The 21,680-nt window shown below is 35.0% G+C and overlaps 1 protein-coding gene across 1 annotated transcript in view; it reads left to right on the top strand.

The window, feature by feature from the left end:
* The first annotated feature begins 3,203 nt into the window (after window positions 1–3,203).
* The window catches only part of LOC101405350 (solute carrier organic anion transporter family member 1B3), a 76,601-nt gene continuing 58,124 nt past the window's right edge, over window positions 3,204–21,680 (top strand). Inside the window, 1 exon segment of the mRNA XM_087441914.1 lies at window positions 3,204–3,290. Within this exon segment, the coding sequence (XP_087298040.1) occupies window positions 3,204–3,290 (87 nt within the window).

Below are 21,680 nucleotides of genomic sequence, written 5' to 3'. Positions count from 1 at the left end.
ATGTTCCAGCTTTCTAATTACTTTGTAGTTACTTGTTACAATTTTACTTTTCTCAGAAATGAAGAAAAATGTATCTACATTTCCAACTATTTTTCTGGTTATTTTTTCCCAATATTTAAGAGAGAGGTGTGGAATAGTAGTCAGTTTGGGAAAGCAGTGGAAATACAGGGAAAAGTAATGGCTATGTTACAAGGTACATTCTCCAGTGGAGCAGCAGTGTGGGAGAAGTTATCTCAAGTGGGAGTAACTGGGAAAATATCTAAGAGAGTGATTTAGGGCAGAATTACAACCAAGAGATGAGGAAGAACATTACTGGTTGAGAAGAAACATAAGGCAGAGGATTTTCTTTTGGGGACAGTGGTTCCATATGGCTGAAGGTGCTTATGAATGTATTGGGAAATGAGACTAAAAGCAAGGACTGGGTTTAGTTTGTAAAAACTCTCAAATAAGAAGTATGAATTTTATTTTGTATGATACGAGGGACCTCTGAAAGATTCTGAGGAAGGATGTGATTTGCATAGGATAGGAAGAAGACTGCGAGACAGGATAATCAGAATTTAATCAATTGCAATAAACAAGCTTAGGAGTGGTGAGATAATAGCCTTCAAGAATATTTGTTCAGTAGCTAAAAAAAAAACAAAAAAGCTTCTTAAAACTAAAGGGGGAATATTCACCTTGCAAATCATTCAGAGATATGGTAAAAATTGGTCAAGTGGTAAAAAATGATTTAAATCGTGAAGAAAGAAACAAAAAGAGATATTCATGGAAAAAACGACTTGAAATTTATCAAAGAACCACTTATGAATTTGGGAACACCAAACTATTGATTTTCCCTTCAATCCACCCAATAACTGAATCTACCCAGGTACAGGCATGTATGGAGCGCATACAAAAGTGGAATGACTCGATTCACTTAGATGTACACAGGTATGGGTTTCTGCCTTCATGCATATGTTTATACACACTCTATATACACAAGTGATAATATCCTCAGATATTTATCTTTTCTATATTTACTCATTATCCATTAAATATGCATCATATATATTCATGGTCTTTGTATATTTATAATATACAGAATCAATAAATCTTTAATGAAGAAATTAATGAATGAAATGTATAGTTGATCCTCATTATTCATAGATTCTGTATTTGTGAATTTGCCTACTCATTAAAATTTATTTTTAACCCCAAAATCAACGCTGTTGCTCTTTTAGTGTATCTGCATACCTGCACAGAGTAGCAAGAAATTTGAGCTGTCATACATGCATGTTCCCAGCTGAGGTCAAACAAGATGTGGCTCTGCCTTCTTGTTTGAGTTCCTATATTGTAAACAAGTGACTTTTCCATAGTTTATTTTGTGCGGTATTTTTTTTTTCATTTTTGTGCTTTTTTTAGTGTTAAAATGGCTCCCAAGCATAGTGCTGAAGTGTTGGCCACTGTTCCAATGTGCAAGAAGACTGTGATGTGCCTGATGGAAAAGAAATATGAGTTACATAAGCTTCCCTCAGGCATCAGCTATAGAGTGCTGTTGGCCACAAATTCAATGTTAATGGATCAAAAGTATAAATTAAACAAGGTGTCTCTAAAGAGAGGCACACATAAAACAACACAAAGCGTTGATCCGTTGATGAAAATGTTGTGACCAGAGGCTCACAGGAACCTAACCCTGTATATCCCCTAGGGGCAATGTTCAGTATTTACTAATTCAGTGTTTGCAATTACTTTATAGAACATAACTACCACAAATAATGAGACTCAACTGTGCATATAACATATACTAAGTATATTATATAATTATTGCCCAACTAATAATCATGTATCTATGCTTATGTGTGTGTCTGTATGTAAATAGATATTTTGGATGCATAAATATGTATAATACTCATATGTATGAACAAGAATACATTTTCTCAACAAAGAGCCCACTGTTCTATATAAAGGAGCAAATCTAAGGAACAAGTAGTCATTTTACTGGTCTTTAAAATAAGGGCTTAATAACTTTCAAAATTATAATTCGTTTTGCACTTTGACCTCAAAACTCCACTTGTAGGAATTTGTTCTACAGATATGATCACACATAAATAAAATGACACATTAAGAAAATTTTCTAACATGAAATGATTAGATACAACCTAAATGTATATTGACATGAACTAGGTGGATGTGTTATGGACAATGGAATACCTTACAACCGTAAAAAACTGAGGCGACCATTTATTAATATAAAGTGAAGTATACAAAGCAGGGCAAAAAGGTAGAGAACAATGTTAGTGGTGTGCTGCCAGTTGTGTTAAAAAATGAAAATACTATGTATTTAATTAAAAATGCATATCATATTTCTGGATAAGATTCACTAAAGGCTGATAATATTAGTCCTCAGAAAGAGAAACCGGATGCTGGGGGAATGAGAGTTAGAGGAAGGGTCTTTACTATTTAATGTCTTTTTGATCTTTTGTACTTTCAACTTCATGCATATATTTTCCCTTCAAAAGTAAATGAACAAAGTTAAAATAAAGTAGGATCATGATGGTGGTAAAGTCAAGCATGACTGGAGTCTCTCTGAGAGGTACTTGGATTATATTTGGCTCTTTTTAACAAATTCAAACTCCACCTGCTTTTTGAGCCTGGTTCCAGAGGTATCTCCTCCATGAAACTGTCTTAGACCACTCTAATTACAATTCATTACATTATTTTTCTACCCATTTTCACTATCTACTATGTGCAAGGCACTGTGTGGCACTTTGTAAAACTGTAAAGATAAATTAAACATCTATTTGCCTTCCTAAATCTTATAATGTAGATACGTAGAAAATATTTTAAAAATTTATTTCTATAATTTACAATTTTTGTTCATCTTATCTAGTGTGTGATTCTATATTATCATTTATTTGCTGTTTTGAATTTCTTTCCATAAATTGATCTTCCTAACTAAATTATAATCTCCCTAAAGCTAGGGCTCTGTGTGTGTATGTTTTTTCCCTCCTTTTGATTTCAGCATTTACCCAGCCCCGTGTTCTGGACATAGTAGGCCCTGAATGAATATTAATGGATTTATTGATTGATTGACATTGACTTTGCAGCTTTTCTTATTTCTGAATTGGACATTGTCAAAGTGAAATAAATTATACTTTTTCTCCCTGAATAGGTGAGCATTTTGAACCAAACGTTGACGACAGTTGAAAACATTCACACGATATTTAATGATGGACCAAAAGCAACATTTGAATAATTCAGCAGAGGCACAAACTTTAAGGAAAAGAAAAACAACATGCTGTGATGGATTTAAGGTAGAATGAGCTTCACATTTCAAAGCTAAAATAAGTGATTTTTTAAAAATAAAATGCAACCAGTTGTTAAAAATAATATTATATTTCAAATTAGAGTTTTCAACTGAAGCATATATAGTAACAGAATGATCTATATCTTGATTTAATCAGTCTTTAAATCTGAAGAAAGTATTTCTTGGGTGGTATTTCTGATAGTTAAGAGTTTATTAATGTTGAAAATTTAGAAATATTTTGATATCATCTTTTTGGTTCTTGATGGACCAAAAGATAATTTTAAATGTTATTAAAATAAAAGAAGTTGCTGCATAATGGGTAATATGTAAAAAAAATATTCTTGGAATTGACCTATTGTTACCGCACAAAATTAGGGTTCTTTTGCCCAAAGTACATAAACAAGCCAATTAATTATGGCATCAGCTTTTGTAAAAAAGAAATCAGCTTTATTATGAGAGATCAATCTGCAGGGAGACAGGGGACATGTGCCCTCAGATCTGTCTCCCTGATTCAGGATTTGGGATGAAATTTAAGAGGTTAGGGAGAACAGACTGGCACACAGAAACACTGACAGGACAGGTTTTGATTGGTGGGCTTCAAGCATTTATGGTAAGGTTCTAAACATTTATGATGAGGTTCTAAACATTTATGGTAAATTTGGACAGGTAGTTTAACTCCAGATCTTCCTGAATGGTGGACCCCTTGCTTCTGATAAGAGTCTGAATTTTAAGTTCCAGTCATGCCCCAGTCCTTTGGCTCTATGGAGAGGAGAATCTTTTGTTCACTTGTCATTTCAGGTCAAGATTTCTTCTTCTGTGGCTGCTCTGGCTACATAACTTTGCAAATTTTCTGAAAGAGAATTTCTTAATGACTCTGTTGATAAGATGGGGTCAGTTGAACTGGTCCTGGAGGGTCCGTGGTCATGAATCCCCCTTTTTTGTTGTTCATTCCTCAATCTTGAGGGGTATAGGGTGACAATTGCTCAAGCTTCTCCCTGGTGATAAGGGGCATAGGTTGTTCCATCTAATTGAACTAGTCTCTTAGAAAGGCAATGATGCAGGTGGGCTCCCAAGGTTAGGCCTATATTGTGTAAGCAAGTAACCAGGTATTTAAGAAGAAGCATTTCTAGAGAAATAAAAAGAAAAACAAGGTTAATGGTTGGAGAGAATTATAAACCAGTTTCTGAGTCCAGGGGCCAGTCAGTCAAAAAGATTTCTAGATGTCAGTGTCAAAGTATCTTTTGCAGTTTGAAATGCCTCTGATGATGTCAACAGGTGTTCAGGTATCTTTTTGAATGGCTTATATAGCAACAGGCATGAATGTCTCTTAAGTTTATATCAAGTTTTCCAACTTCAGTTTGCAGGGCTTCAGGAAAAAGGGTCGTTTCAATTCTCAGTGATTCCAAGTGAAAATGATGGAAAAAATTGAAAAGGTTAGTTGGAGATTTGTAGCCAGATATTTCAGGAGACTAGAATGATTCAGGACCCAGTCCAGCTTACACATAGAAAACATAACCTCAAAGACAATTAACAGAAATAGAATCTAATATCCATGAATGTATACTATAGTTTTTATTGAAACATAATTTTTGTCTCTAAAATCATCCTTATTTTTACCAAAGATAGCCAAATTAAAACTTATTGGTTTGCAAAATAAATCTAGTTTCAATAAATTTTGTGCAATTATTTACATAAGTATGGCAAGAACATCAATTAATCATATAAGCTCTTTCCAGTCTGCTTTGTTGGAACTTTTTATAGGGAATCTCAGATTGAACATAAAAGGCCTCCCAAGGCCAGGAATGCCAAGCCAAAGACTTGTCATCAGACTTCACCTGCAAGACCTATAGATTTGGGTGGATTCTTCTCTTTTCTTGAGGTTCCCCAAACTATTCTGAGGTTCTTTGCACCTGCCAGGGAAGTGATCTTCTTTACTCACCTGGTAAGGTTGCTGGGAACCCTGTGAGCAAGGTATCAGGCCAAGATTTCCAAGTGGCTTTATTACATAAAGTCCAATCTTTGTTCCTCAAAGCTGTCTGATTATCTGAGTCTATGCATGTTTCTCTCAAATATGGCATTCCAGTCAAAACCTTGGTCATATAACCAGTGTTTACAACTGTGACCTGCTATAAGCAGATCACATTCTTATTGAACTTATCAAAATAACTATATTACCATCCAAATAAGAATATTCACTCACTAAGAGTTTCTAAATTCTGGAGGGATCTGGTACAGAGAAAAAGGTAAATGTTTCAATTCTGCTTACAAAGGTATAATGTACCAAATTGCTATAAGTCATAGTTAGCTTAAGAGAAAAGAGAAAAGGGTTTCCTTAAATATGGAAAAACAAAGCATTAAAAAATCAGCAATATTTCAAACAAAAAGTCATAAAAATTATAATCACTCTCATTAATTCATTCAGTTGCACATAACCAACTCTTGATGTTGATCTTTTGTTAGCAGTTTCATGAAGTCATCACTTTCTCCATTAGAGTTCTGTGATTTCTTACCCCGTTCAGTTTCATGATCTGAAAGTTTATCAGAAAACTGTATTCTAGAGTAAGTGTCAGAGTCCTTTTCATGAATTTGTCAGATGAAACATTTTCAAAACATCAGAGTAAAACAATAACTATTTGTAAATGACAAAAGACTCAAAATGGCAATTGACAAAGAAAAGGCATTATTTCTGCAACATACAACACTTTAAGACAATAACTAGAATTATGGCTGACAATGAAGACAGATAATTTTAGGAATGTTATATAATTTTTAAAACACTTATATCAATAACATTTACCCACATAATATAACCTGAGAAAGTTTGTCATCACTTATCTGGCAATGCTTCCCATGTAATTTATCATACTAAGTAAGTCTAATTAGTTTCGTATATTCCTCTTCAAAGGAAGAGAGAACAAGTTTCTTTGAGTAGTCCCAAGGGCCCTCTGAAAATTCGCAGAGAAATTTTCAAATCAAAAGAAAGATTTCATTTAGGATTTGAATTTTGAAGAGTTTGTCAAAAATATCAAAAGGTTTTAAAACACTTGGTCAAATAGGAAAAACGCTCACTGTGAAACTGGTTATCCTTTTAACCTAAGTGACAACAGAAGATGTTAAGACAAATAAAGAATTAAACAACTTTTTAAAAGCCTTCATTTTCTTAATAGAGAGACTTCAACTTTTGGAACATAGGAAATTATTTTGACAAAACATAGACTTTTTGTCTTTTAGATAGACTTACTCAAAGGTAAAGAAAAAACGTTTTATAATTTCTTTTTGAAGAGCGGCCTAAAAGTTCAAGGAAATTATCCTTTTAAGAGAGAGAAAACCAAATTCTAATTTTTGCACCAAGTTACTTTTTATACTAAAACTCATTTAATTAGGGCCAGCCCCAGTGACCAAGTGGTTAATTTTGATGCACTCTGCTTCAGTGGCCTGGGTTTGGTTCCCGAGTGTGGACCTACACCACTCGTCTATCAGTGGCCATGCTGTGGCAGTGGTTCACATACGAAATAGAGGAAGACTGACAACAGAGGTTCACTCAAGGTGAATCTTCCTCAGCAAAAGAAAAGAAGAAAACCTCATCTGTTTAATTAAATTCATTTTAATCTTAGCCAACTTGATCATGAACAAAATTCTTTCCTCAGGGTTCCTCTTCCACAAACCGTCTATAACTTTTACAATCAGAATTTGTCCCATGCCTTCTTTCTTCCCTCCTAGTACTTCAGGACAAATTTATCTTTTTTAACAAAACAAAAATATCTCCATTCATTATACCTTCTTTACTGAAAACATCCATCTTAGTTTCCCTGAATACAAAGATGTTTTCCTTATTAATTTTTAGTAGCTTTAATCACTTATATTAATGAGAATTCTTAACCCTTACAGACCTTCATTTTTAGTGAAAACTAATAAGTAAGCAATTATAAACTTCTTTTGCATTAGCATTCTGTGTTTTGGCAAATTTATAAATACTTTTCATAATTTCTAGAAAAATGCTGCTTCATAGTATAATCTTTTAATAAAATACAAGATATGTTTACTAATAGACCCAAACATCTTTTATTTTCTCCATAATAAGAAGCCAAAGTAGATAAACCTACATCTAAAATTTTGGGATGTTATTTTAAACACACATCGAATAAAATATAATTATCGTTAAGAGTTTATCCATAAACTCTTATCTCACTTATATCTAGACCATTTGTTTGTAACAATCATATTTAAATTACTCACAAAAACTTTATGTGACACTAAAGCAGTTAGTCATCATATTAAGTTGTTTTAAGTACATACATCATAACATACAATCATTACTGAAAAGTTTCCCAAAAAATATTTACCTTTTTCACATTTATTTATTTTACCTGTTTCCAATAATTATTTAGATTGTCTATAAGTACTTCATGAGACATTAGAAAAAGTAAGCTATTTTTAAGTTATTATTCTTGCTAACAATGTCTACACCAGAGACAACATGAGTTTATTTGACTCATGCTATCTCTGTTACAAAACCCACCAGCAAGAAATGACAAAGACTGTATGTTTACAACATATCCAATGCTGATAACTCTGAGGACATGTCCATTTTAATCAAGCCAACTATCTTAAATAAGCTTTTATTTACCAAAGATTATTTTATATCACGTTAGCTTGATAAACATTTGGATTAATTTCTGTTACATTTAGAAATAATTTATATAAGTGCTTACTTTAAGCCAATTGAATAGAGCTCTTTAGAAATTATGCCATCTAGAGGTAACATATCACACAAATATACATAGACGCACATACACAGAGACTCTACAGCTATTATTTTAAAATTACTGGGATGAATCAGATACAATAATACAAGGCTCTCTACTTATGAATCCAAATTTTGTTTTAAACTTTTTAACTAATATTTGTGGAGAAGACACTCAAGATGCCAGATTTTGGTGAGGCCACTCTTACAGCGATTTTTCTTTCCTTTTTTCTTCTTCAGTCTTAGTAATTGGTGATGGGCTAGATAGTTTCTGGAGAGTTTGCAAGCTCTTTGAGATAAAGGAAACGGGTGGAATCTAAACCGCTTCTAGAGATGCATTTCCAGTCTTGCAAGGGTTTTTTTTTTTTAAAGGACACTTGCTCTTTGTTCCTCAGAAATTGGGTTGTAACTTAAATGACATTATAGATTGATCTACCAATCCAACTACATCATCCCTAATTTACTTCTTGCCCTCTGGGTGCTTAGTTTTATTATAACTTAGAGAAGAATGCCTGGAAAGAAAATTCCTATCAGGCTCTGAGTATCAGCTTCCAGTTTGGCTGAATTTCTGATTGTAAGTAGCTAAATCCTTTCAAATATCTTGTTAGGTTTCAGCCAGGACAAACAGTAATGATGTGTGGCAATACTGAAAAATTCCAGTAATCTTTAAGGTAGCAGTTTTCCAGAACATCTCTGAGTCTTGTTAACCCTGGGAGGGTCTTATTTTGAGCCCTGTTTCAAAGGTAGAATATAGGGTGTCTGTAAAGCCATGATCTAATATATGTTTTTCTTTTAGGTACATTTTATAACTTAATTTTCTATTAGCTTTTTGCAACAAAACTTTCAATTAGGTTACTTTGGAATTTTGAAGTCTTTACTTTTAAGTGCACTTTTAAATGATCTTATCTAATCAGAACATTTCTTCTCATGGCCAAAGTAATTTCCCTGAGCCTGACAACAGTTTGGTAGGACCCTTAGCCACAAAAGAGAATACACCCTAAAGTTCTATTTGACCATCTCTGGCCACAAAATGGGGTGCAATCACATTTTTGTCCAATCATATTTTTGGGACACCCCCCAACCTGATGATTGTCAAGCCAAGCTCTCAGCTTGGTAAGATTCTGCAGTTCTTCTAGAACTGCAGCTTCTAGAAACTTTATGTGCCAGAAAGTGGCAAGTTTGACTCTTTAAAAAGTTTCTCTATTACCTAGCTCTTAAAAAGGATCCCCAAAGTGGTCACTGTAATTTTAAATTATCCCAGGTTATCTTGCCAACTGTTTACAGTTATCTCCATTTAAGGGGACTTTTCACAAGGTGGCCGCAACACACAAGACAATTTCTAGAGAGAGTTTATTATGGTCACTAAGAAACTCAGTCTCCAAACAGCCAATTTAAAAAAATAAAACAGTCAGACATAGACAAACATGAACAGACACAGAAAACCAATATTCTGGGACTTTAACTCCAGGGTACTCTGGGACCATATGCCAGAGCTCCGGACTCTAACCCTGATCCTTTGAGTGCCCCAGCAGCTGTCACCCTTTTATATTGTCTCCCTTGAACCCACAACTCTAGCCTTGGGACTCTAAGCCAGCAAAAATATTGCCTGTGGGGCCTCTAACTCACAATATTGATGAGATTATTACACAATTCAGGCACAGGCATGTTTTAACGAGGTCACTCATGCAAAAGATTTCTGATCCTGGAGCTGTTTTCTTTTCTCAAAGGGAAAAAGAGTCCCGAGGGGGCCTGGGGCACCAAGGCTGGAAATGAGAATCCTATCAGCTGAGCCTCCAGACAAAATTGTCTAGGCAGCCACTCAAGGTCAGCAAAAAGATTCCACAAATATAGAGTACCCTCAAAGATGTCCAGGTCTTTTCAAAACTTGCAAGGTTTATAAAACTTGGTGTTAAAAAAATTATTTTTTGCTCAATATTATAATGCTAATTTTCATTCATATTATTTCATATAGTAGTTTGTGCATTTTGAATGCTATAAGTAATTTCATTATATTAATATACCATAATTTATTTCTCTACCATCTATGGGCATTTAGATTGTTTTTAGAGATTTTCTATTATAAATAATGTTGATATGAATATTCTCATGCATGTCTCCTGGTGTGCCCAGAGTTTTTCTTGACAATACCTACAAGTGAAATTGCCAGAACATAGAGTGTATAAGTGTTCAATTTTATAAGATAAAGCTAAATTGCTATTTGAGTGGTCACGCTAATTTACATGACCACCAGAAATTTATAAGAGAAAATCTGGATATGTCTTCTCTCCAATACTTGGTATTATCAGACTTCTTGATTTTTGCCATTCAAATGGTTGTTTTCCTAATTTCTTTTCAGATAGTTCATTGTTAGTGTAGAGAAATTCAATTGATTTTTGAGTGTTGATTTTGCATCCTGCATCTTTAATAATTTTGTTTATTAGTCCAAAGTTTTTTATATGGAGTCTTTAGAATTTTCTATACATAAGATCATGTCATCTGAATACAGGAACAATTTTACTTCTTCATTTATGATTTGTATACCTTTTATTTATTTTTCTTGTCTAGTTACTCTGGTTAAGACTTCCAATACTGTATTGAATAGAAGAGGGAAGAGTTGGTATACTTATTTTGTTCCTGATCTTAGAGGAAAAGCCTGCAGTTTTTCACCATTGAATATGACGTTAGTTATGAGCTTTTCATATGTGGCCTTTATTATGTTGAGGTAGTTTCTTTCTATTCCTAATTTGTTGAGTGTTTTTATCATGAAAGGGTGTTGAATTTTGTCAAATGCTTTTTTGCATCCATTGAGATGATCATGTGGTTTTTGTCCCTCATTTTGTTAATGTGGTGTATCACGTTGACTGACTTTCACGTGTTGAACTAGGTTTGCATTCCAGGTATAAATTCCACTTGGTTGAGGTGTATGATCTTTTTAATGTGTTGTTGGATTCTGTTTCCTAGTATTTTGTTGAGGAGTTTGGGGTAAATATCCCTAATGAATATGGTAGTTTTCTTATCTTGTGATATCTTTGTCTGGCTTTGATATCAGGGTAATGTTGGCCTCATAGATTGACTTTGGGAATATTCCCTCATCTTCAATGTTTTGGGAAGACTTTGAGAAGGATTAGCATTAATTCTTCTTTAAATATTTGGCAGAATTCACCAGGGAAGCCATCTGGTCTTAGGCTTTTCTTTGTTGGGAGGTCTTGATTACTACTTCAATCTCCATACTAGTTATAGGTCTATTCAGACTTTTGGTTTCTTCACAATTTAATTTTGGTTAATTGTATGTTTCTAATAATTTATCCATTCTTTTAATTTATCCAGTTTGTTGACATATCATTTTTCATAATAGTCTTTGATGACCCTTTTTATTTCTGTGATAGCTATTATCACATCTCTTCTTTCATTTTTGACTTTATTTATTTGAATATGCTCTTTTTTTTTCTTAGTCTAGCTAAGCATTTGTCAACGTTTTTATCTTTCAGAAAACCAACTTTTAGTTTTATTGATTTTTCCTATTGTTTTTCTATTTTCTAGTTTATTTATTTCTGCTCTAATCTTTATTTTCTTATCTGCTAACTATGGGCTTTGTTTTTCTTTTTCTGGCTCATTGAGATGTAAAGTTAGATGGTTTATTTGAGCTATTTCTTCCTTTTTTAATGTGAGTGCTTATCACTATGAACTTCTTTCTTAATACTGCTCTTGCTGAAACCTATAAGTTTTGGTATGTTGTGTTTTCATTTTTGTTTATCTTGAGGTATTTTCTAATTTTCTTTTCGTATTCTTCTTTGACCTATTGTTCAGGAATGTGTGCTTTAGTGTTCACATATTTGTGAATTTTCCAGTTTTCCTTCTGCTATTGCTTTCTAGTTTCATTCTATTGTGGGAAGAAAAGATACTTTACATGGTTTTAATCTTCTTATATTTGTTAAGATTTATTTTGTCACCTAACATGTGACATATCTTAGATAAGGTTATGTGGACACATAAGAAGAATGTGTATTTTGCTGTTGTTGTGTGGAATGTTCCATATAGGTCCTTTAGGTCCATTTGGTCTATAGTATTGTTCAAGTTCTCCATTTCCTTATTGACTTTCTATCTATTATTTAAAATGAGGTATTCAAGACTCCTACTATTATTGTATTGTTGTCTATTTCTCCCTTACATTGTGTCAATGCTTGCTTTATGTATTTAGGCACTCTGATGTTGGGTACATATATATATTTATAGTTTTTACATCTTCCTGGTCAATTGATTCTTTTATCATTATATGGTGCCCATTTTTTGTCTCTTGTGACATGTTTTACTTAAAGTCTATTTTGTCTTATATGTATTGTGACTCCTGCTCTGTTTTGGTTACCATTTTCATGGAATATCTTTTTCCATTCCTTCGTTTTCAGCCTATGTGTGTCCATAAACCTAAAGTGAGTTTCTTAGAGACAGCATATAGTTACATCTACTTTTTAGAAATTCATTTAGCTACTCTATGTCTTTTGATTGGGGAATTTAATCCATTTACATCTAGAGTAATTATTGATTAGGAAGAATTTATTATTGTTATTTTATTTGTTTTCTGTTACTCTTGTAGTTATTTTACCCCTCTTTTCTTCTCTTACCATCTTCCTTTGTGTTTTGTTGATTTTTTGTACTGATATCCATCTTTTGCACAGACCAAATAGGGGAGTTGAATGGGGTTGTGGTGGGAATCACCACACTTGCATCTTTCAAGTCCTTGATGGTAGCACCAATTTCTGCAATTCTTGCAGGAGTGTAGTGCTGGTTTTGATTTACTATTTTCCTATGTAAAGTAAGTTCTAATGGCTTCCACTTGGCCTTTCCCACCATTATAACCATCATTTTATAGGTCAGGGAGTCAATGTGGGGATTACGCCAGCTTCTAAGTATGTCTATTCCAATTATGCATTCTGGAACTAGGGAAATAACCACAGAATGGGTTTGATGACCCCCTAGACCCACTGTGAAATAGACCTGAGCTAAAACTCCACTGATCACTTAGTCTCTCTAAGTCCTTATTCTGACTTGTTGGCCATAGTGATGTTTTAGGTCTCCTGGAAACAGTGTCAGTTCAAAGCGAGTATTCAGTAGTCCTTAAATGGTCTGATTGTTTCCTTTTCCCCAATGTAAAGGTACTCTGGTAAAAGGCAGTAGGTCCCTTTTGGGGAAGGCTGGAAGGAAAATTAACACTATAACATTTTTGTAGGGTACTGGGGTCCTTTCTCAAGGGGATCCAGCCTCCCCTTCATCCAAGTGGTTTTGCGTCCATAAAATGGCTCAAGCTTGGGAATTGATTGCGTGGCTGTGACTCTTTGTTTGTAGGATCAGGTTAGACTTCTATTCACTTGACCTAGGACTTTTCTGCCTATACAGATCAAGTAAGAATTTAACATTTCATGTCTAGGAACACCATGATCAACTAGCCAATGCCATAGGTCTGTGTGAGTCAGGCTATTCTGATTACTGCTTTGACTCTGCTGTACATTATGGTAATAATGCACACTCTGCCATTGGTGGTTGAGTGCTGCCACTTGGCCCCTGCTGCCCTGGCATCCAATCACTCCCATTGCATTTAGGTTTCTCAATTCAGTGACTGCAATTCTCACTGTAAGGGCTAGCATTCAGAGAGTGATCACAGAGTTCCTTAAGGATGCTGGAGCTCCCTCACAAACTTATTTCTCATAATATTAGTGAAAGATATGTTTTCTGGACCATCCAAGCGTGGGTGAGTAGGCCTTAAATGACAAATCCACACTAACATTCCAATCTCCCTAAGTCTTTGAATCTTTTCCTATATGTTAAATCAAAGCAGATTGAGTTCTTTTGTCTATGCTTTTTCCTTTTGTTGCCTTCCCTTGTGTTTTTTTGATTTTTTTTGTATTGATATGCTCCGATTCCTTTGTCTTTTTCTTTTGTGTAATATACTAGATATTTATGTGTGTGCCTGATTACCTTGGGGCATACATAAAATATCTATAGTTATAACAGTCTATTTTAACCTGATAACAACTTAATAGCATACAAAAACTCTACACTTTAACTTTTCCCCTACACACATATTTTATGTTGTTGTTGTTACAGTTTACAACTATTTATATTGTGTATCTTTTAAAATATTTTTAGTTATAGACATCTAAAAATATTTTTGTCTTTTACTTTGTATACTAGAATTATAAATGTTTTGTTGTTAGTGCTGTTGAGTCGATTCTGACTTCTAGTGACTCTGTGTACAGCAAACTGGAACCCTGCCTGATCTTTTTGTACAATACTCTCACCTTCCAGCACTATATCAGACAATGATCTGTTGCTATTCATGGAGTTTTCATGGCCAATTTTTTTCAGGATTCAATGGCCAGGTCCTTCTTCTTAGCATGTCTTTGTCTAGAAGCTCCACTGAAAATTCTCCACCATAGGTGACCTTGCTGGTATTCAAAACACCAGTGATGTAGCTTTCAGCATCACAGTAACAAGCAGCCACCAGAGTATGGCAGCCAACAGATGGGTGGTGTGGTTCCCTGACTGAGAAATGAACCCAGACTGTGGTGGTGAGAGCAGCAAATCCTAACCACTGGAACACTAATAAGTGATTTACCCACCACTACTATAGTAAAACAATATTCTGCATATATATACACACCTTACTAACAAGTTTCACACTTTCTTATGCTATGTTGCTGTTTAGCACTTTTTTATTTGAACTTGAGGAACTCCTTTTAGCATTTCTTGCAAGGAAAGTGTAGTGTTGACAAACTCCCTCAGCTTCTGTTTGTCTGGGAAAGTCTTTATCTCTCTTTCACTTTTGAAGGACAGTTTTGCCAGGTACAGTATTCTTGTTTGGTGGTTTTTTTCTTTCAGTACTTTGGGTATATCATCCCATTCTCTCTGGCCTGCAAGGTTTCTTTTGAAAAATCTGCTGTTAGTCTTCTAGGGGTTCACTTGTATGTGAGAAGTTTCTTTTCTCTTGATTCTCTCAAAAGTCTCTCCTTTTCTTTGACTTTTGACAGTTTGACTATAATGTGTCTTGGTGTGGATTTCTTTGAGATAAACTTTTATCTGTCTTTTGGGCCTCCTGTATCTAGATGTCTGTGTCTTTCCCCAGATTTGGGAAGTTTTCATAATTATTTCTTTGAATAAGCTCTCTGGTACTTTCTCTCTCTCTTCTCCTTCTGAGTCTTTTATAATGTTTATATTAGTCTGCTTGATGGTATCCCATAAATCCCTTAAACTTCGTTCATTTTCATTTTTTTTAATTTTAATCTTCTGACTGAATTACTTCCAATGACATATCTTCAAGTTTTCCAGTTCTTTCTTCTGCTTGATCTAGTCTGCTGTTGAACCCCTCTAGTGAATTATTTAGTTTTATTATTACATTCCTCACCTTCATAGTTTCTGTTTTGTATTTTATTATATTTTCTGTCTCTGAGAATGTTGAAATTCTCCTTTTGTTCATACATTGTTCTCTTGACCTCAGTGAATATCTTTATGAATTATTTTGAATTCTCTGTCAGGTAAATCATATAACTCTGTTTATTAGAGTCAGTTTCTGAAGATTTATCTTGTTTCTTTGTTTGGAACATCTTTGCCTGATTCTTTATTTTCCTTCACTCTCTGTGTTGTTGTCTGTGCATTAGACAAAGAAGACACCTTTCCTAGGTTTCACAGACTGGCCTCATACAGCAGAATACCTCCACCAATAAGTTTGGCCAGAGTTTCTGGGGGCCTCTACCAACTTTATTTCTCCCCAGGGGGGAAGCTGAGAGCTGGAATTTTTCACATGTTCACTCTGTTCTCAGCAAGGAAGAGGAACTATTGTGTCTATCAGTCCCAACCACTACCTCCATTCTCCTCCAGATCACTAGCCTATACTAGACCTGTCAGAACTGTAAGACTGGCAAGACAGAAGCCAGTCCCCTGGAGAGCCCCCTTGGGAAAGTTGGAGTGCTGGGCATATGAGCCAACTCAATCTCTCCCCTAGGAAAAGCTGGGAGCTAGGGGGTCTCTTCCTGATCATATGGTGTTATGCCAGGTGTAGGGACTCTGGTGAGAAGGTATCTTGAATTTTTCTATGAGCTTCAATGAGTCTGGTTTTATATTCTCTCTGTGTGCAAGAGCCTTTCAATTAGTTTCTGGATTTCTCAAGAAGGGAATTTGTCTCTGAATTGTTGCTGAATTGGTGAGTTTGGAGGGTAAGGAGAGTCTAGGTCTTCCTACTTCACCATCTTGCTGGTGAATTTTCCTATTGATTTTTGTTTATAATTTTGTGGCTATTAAGTACATTATTTTTTAACTGTTTTATCTTCTGAGTGGATATATACTTACATCAATATGCAGAAACTTTCTCTATCCTTAATAATTTTTCTTTAAACCTATTTTGGCTATTGTCATTATGGCCACAAGAGCTTTCATTTATTAACTGTGTTTTGTTATCTATTTACTAATATTGGAATTTTCTTATAATCTAGGACTATCTCTTATAAAGAGCATATAGTTGTATATTTAAAAAATCTAAACTAAAAAAATCTGTCTTTGTCCACTTACATTCATTGTATGCATTGATATATGTTTCTATTATATTAGTTTATTATACCAATTTACCGTCTTCTTTCTATGCTTCTTCTAATGTTTTCTTATACTTTTTAATTGATATATTATCTTTTCCATAACAAGGCAAGTACTGTAGCATGTTCCCATGTCCTTTGATATGCCTTCTTATCCTGTATCATATTGTTACTATTTGGATTTTAAATCTAAAATTTTAAATTTTAGATACTATGACTATTTTCCCTCCTTTATTTATATGGTCTTAATTTTCTAATTACAATAACAAAATTTACCAAGTAAATTTATCCACCTCATTTTACAAATCTCATGCATTATCTCCTGGTTTTGATTCTGCTTTTATTTAAGGAATTCTTCCAAAACTGTTTTCAGTATGGGCCCGTATGTGCCAAATTTTTTGAGGCCTTATATGCTTGAAAATATATATCCTTATAGTTCAATGACCATTTGACTAAATGTAAAATTATAGGTTCAATGTTCTTTTACTTCAATACTTTAAAAAAATATATTATTCTTTGTTTTTCTTAATACCTGCTTTTGCTGTTAAAAAGTGAACTGCTCTTTTTCCTGGAAGACTTCATATTTTTCTTTGTCTTTGATACTCTTAAATTTCTCTATACTGTATCTAGTTTTTCCATATGCGTGTGTGAGTTCTTCCTTATCTCTCTTGTTGTGTATTCAATGGGCAATTTCAACCTGAGGTATTTCATCTTTGTGAATATAGGGAAAGTTGCATTTATTGTTTCTTTAAATAGTTCTCCTCTCCAATTTATTTCTTTCCTCTTTTCAGGCACCTATTATTCAGTTATTGTCAGTTTTAATTCAAATGTTTGTATATCTTACCTTTTCAGATATATATATTTAAATTATCTATATATCATCTTTTTTTCCTTCCATCTTTCATATATATATTTTCAAACTCACCCATAAGGTGAGATCCTCAATTTAATTTTCAAGCTCATCCTTTCTTGTTCTTATCCCATATATTATCTTATTTTTAAAATATTATACTTTTCATACTTCATATTTTTCAGTTATTCTCTTTTTGTTATTTTATTTTGGTAATATTTTCCTTATCTATTTTATATATTTATTACACTTATTTAAACTCCTGTTGAGTGTCTTCTAAAACATCAACTTCTTACAATGTCTACATCTCAGGGTTTTTTTCTCTCTTCTTTCTTTCGAAAGGATTTATCTTCCTCACAGTTCTCACTGTTTCATCCTGAGTTCATATTTCTCTGGTTTTGGTGGTTACTCTTTCTGATAATGCGAACAGTGGAAGCACTAAGGAACTTACCCTTGTTGATTTGAGCTCTAAGAGCTCACCAAGAGGGGAGGGAGATGAGCCTTAGGGTGAAAAACACCAGTCACCACTAAACTACATGTCACTCTGCACTTTACCAAACTCCTCTAATACTGCTCTTCCAGTCCTCTGAGGGAGGAAATGCTTTAGGGAGAGTGTAATCTAGCACTGTAGGAGTATTGAGGGCAATACCCAAGAATGGAAGAGAATGCCCAAGACTAGTCAGTCCCACCTCCTTTCCTAAGCTGGTCTGTTGAGCAGGACTTCTGAGCTACCCAGATTTTACTCTCGGGAACACTCACTACTGACATCTAAGCAATCATTACCAATCCCTGCATTGAGGTGGACGACACTGACTGCCAGAGGCTGACCTGGGTCATGCAACTATATTGAAGGCAACTAAAAACAATATGATAGTTGTGTATTATAATAGGTTGAGTAATAAAATAGCTGAAGAGAGAAACTAAGATTAATACCAGAAGTATTGAATCTAATGACCAAAGGTGAAGTTGAAGATAGGTTTGTCAACATTTCAGGGCAAAGACCTTTGAGTACTAGAAACTCCCTCCCCCTTCCTCTTAAAGGGCAGTGCCAGTAGATGATTAAGAAATTATGTCAAAGTCTGTTATTTTGAAACTCTAGTACATATTATACTTAAATAATTATATTCAGAACAAAATTTATGACAGAAGTAATTAAAGCTAATCACATAGGCAACTACCAGGATATCACAAAAGTCTAAGGATTATGATAGTGGCTACATAAAACTTGGGTGAAATGAATCAAATAAGAAAGACAGAAGTACACAGAATATAAAAATGACAAACTCTGTAAAAATGCAAAAGGAATAAACCATAAGATGTTTATTTAGCCAAAGTGACTGCTAATGGGAATATAATGCCTGTAATTAGTTAATAAGAGAAAAAAAGGAGGAAGAATATCAAAAATTTAAAAAGTGGTTATCACAATGTATTAAAATTATAAAAAGAAAAATAAAACATAATGTAAATTTACAATGACAAGGACATTTTTTAAAGCATAAGTCTACTGTTTAATACAGATTAAATCTTTGGGCTGGGGGTACACTCCCCAATTTATGTGTCAGACAAGTGCCTTATAATTTTTTCACTATGTAACATACATGTTTTTGACTCAGGTATAATATATCTTACAGAGGTGGAAGGAAGTGCCTTGGCACTTAACACTCTTTCTTCCCCTGGTGCTAAGAACAATATCTGTAAATGGAGAGTGTGAATGGAGCAAAGTTTCAAAAACAAATCTTATATTAATAAAAAGAGAAAGAGGGAGTGACGTCAGCATCATGGCGGAGTGAGCTTTCCCGTGAATTCTTCCCCCACAAGATACAACAAAAGCAACAGCCACAGACCAACAACAGAATCCCAGACAGTGAAAACCTAGAGCGGAGGGATCCACACTGCCGCACATCTGAGAGCGGAACGTGCTGGGCCCCCGGAGGAAGTGGGGAGAGGTAAGGAGAACTCCGCTCCCTCCCCATCAGATCAGCGATCCCGGTCCACGGGGCTCCCAGAGAGGGGGGAGGGGCGGCCCTCGGCGGGGAAACCGTGGCTCTTCAGGCTCTCTCAGCCAGTGGGAAACTCCCGCACAGAGGACTCAGAGGAGCCACAGGGCTACCATCAACATCTGAGCACCCCAGAGAGCGGATAAAGAGGGGCAAATGAGAAGCCTCCCACGTCAGGGACCCAGAGGGCAAAAGAGAGAGCTCCCCCCTCCCCGCAACCCGGAGTCTGCAGCTCGACCAGACCAGACCTAGCGATCCGAGGCAGACCTGATCAAACTGGACTGGACCCGTGGATCACAGCAGGGAAAAAAAAAAAAAAAAAACTGCGGATTGCAGCAGAAAAACCGGGGCAGAGCGCAGGGGGCTTAGACTACACAGCCCTTTACCACCAGACAGTGGCGGCAGGTGGAAATTGCAACCAGAGACTTCCAGGATGAAGAAAAACAAAACCAACACAGGAACCACAATGCAAAAATATATGAAATCACCAGACCAGAAACAAAATGACAAGCACCCAGAAATCAACCCCGAAGACACAGAAATCCATAAACTAAATGACAGAGATTTCAAAATAGCTATCATAAAAACAGTCAACGAAATACGAGACAACACAGACAAACAATTCAATGAGATTAGGAGTTTCTTCACAAAAGAGATTGAAATCATAAAGAAAAACCAATCAGTGCTGATGGAGATGAAGAACACAATGCAGGAGATAAAGGAGAATCTGGAATCTTTAAAGAACAGAGCTGACAATATGGAGGAAAGAATTAGTACTTTAGAGGATAGGAATACAGATATACTCCAGATGGAAGAAGAGAGAGAACTAAGACTAAAAAGAAATGAAGAAAGACTCTGAGAAATATCTGACTCTATTAGAAAATGTAACATAAGAATTATAGGTATTCCTGAGGGAGAGGAGAGGGAAAGAGGAACAGAGAGCCTATTCAAGGAAATAATAGCTGAAAATTTCCCAAATCTGGGGAAGGAGCAGGAAATACCAGTAAGCGAAGCCAACAGGACACCTATATATATTAACAGACAAAGGCCATCACCACGACACCTAGTGGTAAGGCTAGCCAGGGTCAACGACAAAGAAACAATATTAAGGGCAGCTAGACAAAAACAAAAAATAACGTACAAAGGAACTCCCATCAGGCTCTCAGCGGATTTCTCAACAGAAACTTTTCAGGCTAGAAGAGACTGGAATGATATATTCAAAATACTGAAAGACAAAAACTTTCAGCCAAGAATACTCTATCCAGCAAAAATATCCTTCAAATATGATGGAGAAATAGTAACTCTCCCAGATAAACAAAAGCTAAGGGAGTTCATGGCCACGAGACCCCCACTACAAGAAATACTCAAGAAGGCCCTCAGGCCTGAAAAAAAAAGAAGAGAAAGGGAACTCAAAGCTTAGAGGAAGGAGAAAAGTAGGTAGACAAAATCAGAGAAATAGTAGATCTTTACCGGAATAGGTTAGCAACCACTTAAATACTAAACTCAAAGATCAAAGGAAGAAATTCACCAAAAATAAATTTAACCTCATCACTGTAAACACACAGCCACAACACAAGATAGAATAAGGTATAACAAGAGCAACTTAGAAGGGGAAGAGGAAAGTGACTGAATTGACTTAGTATAAGGAAATGGGAGGCTATCAGATAATGGACTATCTCATACACAAGATTTTTTGCCCAAACCTCAAGGTAACCACTAAACAAATAATCAAGGCAAAACCACATATGATAAACAAAGAGAAAACTAGAAGAATCATAAGACAGAACAACCAAACTGAATTGGCAGTCCAAAACAAATGGGACAAGAAACAAAGGAAATGCAAAAGAACCAGAAAATAAGTGACAAAACAGCAACATTAAGCCCTCATATTTAAATAATTACCCTAAATGTAAATGGATTGAACTCTCCAATCAAAAGATACAGAGTGGCAGGATGGATTAAAAAGCAAGACCCAACAATATGCTGCCTTCAGGAAACACATCTTAGCACTAAAGACAAGCACAGGCTCAGAGTGAAAGGATGGAAGACAATACTCCAAGCTAATGGCAAACAAAAGAAAGCAGGTGTTGCCATACTCATATCAGACAAAGTAGACTTCAAGATAAAACAGGTTAAGAAAGACAAAGAAGGGAAATATATAATGATAAAAGGGACACTACATCAAGAAGACATATCACTTATAAATATATATGCACCCAACATAGGAGCA

Source organism: Ceratotherium simum, chromosome 17, assembly GCF_057802395.1.
Source record: "Ceratotherium simum simum isolate JZ-2026a chromosome 17, ASM5780239v1, whole genome shotgun sequence".
Lineage (NCBI taxonomy): Eukaryota > Metazoa > Chordata > Mammalia > Perissodactyla > Rhinocerotidae > Ceratotherium > Ceratotherium simum.
Note: the sequence above shows the minus strand (reverse complement) of the source record. Positions and strands in the feature narration are given on the sequence as shown.